Source organism: Enhydra lutris, unplaced genomic scaffold (assembly GCF_002288905.1).
Source record: "Enhydra lutris kenyoni isolate GAN:26980312 unplaced genomic scaffold, ASM228890v2 scaffoldscaffold13, whole genome shotgun sequence".
In the NCBI taxonomy this organism is placed as follows: domain Eukaryota; kingdom Metazoa; phylum Chordata; class Mammalia; order Carnivora; family Mustelidae; genus Enhydra; species Enhydra lutris.
Window position 1 is genome coordinate 4,228,402 of NW_019154097.1, and position 4,534 is coordinate 4,232,935.

The following is a 4,534-nucleotide window of genomic DNA, read 5'->3' on the forward strand; positions in this document are numbered from 1 at the left end:
GGGGACAGGAGAGCTGGACTGCTTCTTGGAGGCCGAGGCCAGCTCCTCCTCTTACAGATGATGCCACTGAGGCCGGGGGTGGAGGGAGGGCGGGGAATGGCGGGCAGGGAATGGAGATACTCTGTGAATCTGTTTCCGTTTCTACTGTGTGCTCACTGAGTTGTCAGGAGGAAAGCGGGAAGAGGCTGAGCACCAGGAAGGGGCAGTTCTGGCAGGATCCCTGTGATGAGATAAGGAAGGGTCGAGCAAGTCTCCCCAAAGCCAGGTGAGGCCTGGATGCTGGACTGGGAGGCACGGCGATGGCTGCTGTTGCTGTTCCAGACAGATGTTGGGAATACAGGCCCTGGGCTGCCCAGGGTGATCGGTACCCCAGGGCTGGACCGCTCTGGGGATCATGGACTCTGGGCCTCATCGCTGCCTCTGCTGTCGCCTTCCAGGACACCAGGCCATGCCTGTCATCTTTGAACACTTGTCTCTGCTCTGCTCAGGTTTAGGAAGGACCTCAGGCTTTGCCACTATCAACCCTGCAACATTGTGTTCATGTATTTATTTACAAAACCTGTGAGGGGGCCTAGGGTTGGGTAGGGCCAGACCTTGGGACAGAGTAGATTCTGACTGTGTCTGCTCTTATAATAACACCACAAGTGAAGCAGGAGGAGCTCAGTGAGGAGGCTTCCTGGGGGAGGTGGCCTTTGAGCTGGGCCTTGAGGGTCAAGCCGTGCTGGATGTGGTTGCCTCATGGAAAGAACCAGAAGGAGCACGCAGCTGGGCAAGGCTGGCAACATCGGGGCTCACACATGCTGTTGTGTGTGGCTGTCAGGAGGAGAAGGTGGGGCAAAAGGCTGGGGGTTAGTCAGGACCAGTAGGGCCGGCTTGTGAAGGCCTAGAATGCTCCGGGAAGAGCTTACACTTTGTCCTGAGAGTAGGGGGAGCCGTTTGGGGGTTACCAATCAGGAGAGGATGCGATCCCATTTGTTTTTCCTAGAGGTCCCTCTGGATGCCCCGGGGATGACAGAGTGGAAGGACCACTAAGAGTGCAGCCTTGAGGCCAGCCGGGAGCTGGTGTACAGGTGCAGGAAGCGATGTGGAGGGCCGGCCAGGGCGATGCCAGGGAAGGGGCGTCAGTGGGACTTGGTGCTGGCTTTCCGGGAGGAGGATTCCAGGCTCAGCCCTGTGCACCACCTGTCCTCACTGTGGGCCTGTGGAGGCCTCACCCACTAACCTGAAGATCCCAGGCCTCCCTCACTTGGACGTCCAGCTCCTACCCCACACTTTCCTGGCTGCCTCCTTCACTTCCTTGTTCCTCAGGCTGTAGATGACAGGGTTCAGCATGGGTGTGACCACAGCATAGAGGACTGTGAAGACCTCATCGGAGATGCGGGCCTCCTTGCTCTTGGGTTTCATGTACACGAATATGACGGTGCCATAGAACAGCATCACCACAGCCAGGTGTGCCGAGCATGTGGAGAAGGCTTTGCGGCGCCCAGCAGCTGAGGGCATGCTCAGGATGGTGGCCAGGATGAGGGCGTAGGACAGGCAGATGAAGGCCAGGGGGATAGGCAGCAGCAGGATGGCCCCCGCCAGCAGGAGGGCTTCACTGACTGAGGTGTCACTGCACGCCAGCTTCAGCACTGCCAGGATCTCACAGGTGAAGTGATTAATCACGTGGTGGCCGCAGAAGGACAGCCTCATGGCAATGACTGTCTCAGTCACTGATTTGAAGAAACAGAGGACCCAGGCGGTTCCCGCCAGTGACAAGCAGAGCCGAGGGCTCATGAGCACGGGGTACCTGAGAGGCTGGCAGATGGCCAGGTAGCGATCGTAGGCCATGATGGCAAGAAGCAGACACTCCGTGGAGCCTGTGGAGAGGCTCAGACACATCTGGAGGGTGCAGCCAATAAAGGAGATGGTCTTCTGGGCCGACAGGAGGTGAACCAGCATAAGGGGCACAAAAGTAGATGTGTAGCAGATGTCCAGGATGGAGAGGTTTCCCAGGAAGAAGTACATGGGTGTGTGCAGGCGGACGTCCAGGATGCTCACTGCCACAATGGCTGTGTTCCCCAGCAGGGTCACCAGGTACATGGTTGAGCACAGAGGGAAGAGCAGGTGCTCCAGGGCTGGGTAGCCCGAAAATCCTTTCAGGAAGAACTCAGAGATCTCTGTCCTATTGACCAGCTCCATATTGCTGTGCTCAAGGGGGCACACAGCTGGGATGGAGGGAGGGAGGGTGCAGGGTGGGGGACAGCCCACAGGGCCTCTTTTGGGTGGGGATATGTTGCTAAGGCCTTTTCCAGTTCTTACACATGCTCCGTCCTTGAGTTCCGGTAATCCGTGCACCTCTGGGCGGCAGTTCATCCGTGTGAGACGTGAGCGTTGCTCTTGATCAGCATTTCCCTGAGAGGGTGTTAGGGGGAATGTTAGTAGGCAATCTGAAAAATTAATCTGAGACAACACTAAATTAACTGAAAGTAAATAAAGCCCTTTACTGCAGGACTTCATATAGGCCAGTGCGATTTGTGACTTCCAAACGTGGTATAGGGCATGTAATCCCCAAACTTACTTGATCATGGGTCCTCTTTTTTACATGAATCTGCAGCAGATAAGTATTCTTTCCTTTTTTAAGATTTATTTATTTATTTGAGAGAGAGAGAAAGTGCTTAAGAGGGGAGGAGCAAAGGGAGAGGGAGAGAGAATCTCCGGCAGACTTCCTGCTGAGCACAGCTGGACATGGGCTCGAGATCATGACCTATGCTGAAACCGAGAGTCACCCGGGCACCCCTACAGCAGACGAGTGTTCTACTAACATAGTTTGGGGAAAATCAGAGGTCCTCAAATCTTCATGTGTAGCAGAATCACCTGGAAAGTTTGTTACAACACAGGTTGCTGGACTCCATCCCCGGAGCTTCTGACTCAGTCTGCAAGATGCTGCTTCTGCTGGGCCTGGTGGCACACCTGAGAATCCCTGGGCTAGATGGTTCCTGAGGGTCTTCCTGGCTTTTAGGAAGACTCTGAGCTGCCTTACACTCTTCCCGCTCTTGGGAATGCCCTTCTCCTTTATTTCTCAGCCTGCAGACGTCTGGCTGTGTCTTTAGCTTAGCTCTGGTCTCCATGCATGAGGCATACACTGTGCCTCTCATTGGAGGGACGGCTGAACCTTGAGCCTGTCAGCGGGCTCATCCACCTGTCCCTCCACAGGGCCTGTTTGTCAGCTACTGTGTGTGGACTGACCTTCAGAATCTGCCTTCCTTGTGGGCTTTCGAGCTGCAATTTGTAGGACTAGCTGGCCTGGCCCCCCAACCCCTAATTTCTCCGGCCTGAGCCAGAGCTGCTTTGACCCCATGGCTTTGTAGGGCATCAGCGTGGAAGGCTCCCTGAGAGGTGAACCTGTTGGATCTCACTGTGCAGCTAGGAAACAGATCGCATCATGGATCCGTGGCATGGTGAGTCCAGAATCCAGGCCTCGCAGCTGTATGACACCCACATCATGCTCATACCCACATCATGCTCAGCAGATGTTTGTTTCTGTCAAGGGCCATATGGTGGTGGTCCTTTTATCACACTGCGTGAACATCTTTCTCCCCTGTTCTCCCCTTAATCTTCCCACTGGGTAATGAGCATAAGTCAACTTTTCCTTAGTGTTTCGGGCACCTGCCATTGATGTCAATAAACCCATGGGACGTGCTGTCCAGACCTGGGTCTGGAGGGAGCACCTTTTCCTGGGGGTGCCTCACCTGCCTGAGACAGTTCCCTTTTACTTGTCGCGTGTTTATCTGTTCCAGAATGAAGAGATTAAGTTCCTGCCACACACCTGGTACCATGCTAGGCATTAGGGGAACAAATGAGAACGTATGTGCTCCCAGGCCACTAAATTCAAACCATTCCTAGGCAGAAATCCTCTCCAGTTTCCATGCCTAGCCTCATCCTGCTTCTGTCTGCAGGCCTCTAGTGGTAAGATAAGAAGACTGTTTGTCCCATGGTCCCATGGACATACTTTTCTCCCCCCCCGCCACTTTTTTTCTCTTTCTGTCAAGCCATGCGGGGGGTCACAAAACATCCTTCCTCATACAGAGTCTCTGGGTGTTACCGGGCCTACACCATCCAGCAAGGTACAGGCTGAGTGACCCCTGTGGATGCTTCCCTCCTGCATGGAACAAACATGGGGTCCAGAGTGCTGGGCCCACCGCAGGGATGAAGGGCCCCTTCTGCAGAGGGAGAGCTCTGCTCTAGCCTTGGGACCTCAGGTAGAAGGTCTTGTCTCTTCTTGGCTGTGTCTAGAGACGTTGTGGGGTCAGGGGAGCGTGATCTACAAGCTCCATCCAAGAAACAGCTGGGAAACCTGAGACTGGGCTCCTGGAGGGGCACTTCTGTTTAACTGAGTGTCAATAGCCACAGACCAGTGTCTGCCAGGGCCGCGGGTGGAGAGAGAGGGCATTTTGTGTAGCCCCACTAGTCAGGTCAGGCTACAGCTTCCCCTTCATGTGGTTCCACATACTATAATCTGTCCCCTAAAATCACTAGCAAACATGGGCAGCCA

General features: G+C 54.7%; 1 protein-coding gene across 1 annotated transcript; it reads right to left on the minus strand.

Annotated features, from left to right (window-relative positions):
• Positions 1-1,183: 1,183 nt before the first annotated feature.
• On the minus strand, positions 1,184-2,181 carry LOC111146372 (olfactory receptor 13J1-like). The gene has a single exon (XM_022501904.1). The coding sequence runs from the start codon at positions 2,179-2,181 to the stop codon at positions 1,243-1,245; it is 939 nt and encodes a 312-aa protein (XP_022357612.1). The 3' UTR covers positions 1,184-1,242.
• Between the last annotated feature and the right edge of the window lie 2,353 nt (positions 2,182-4,534).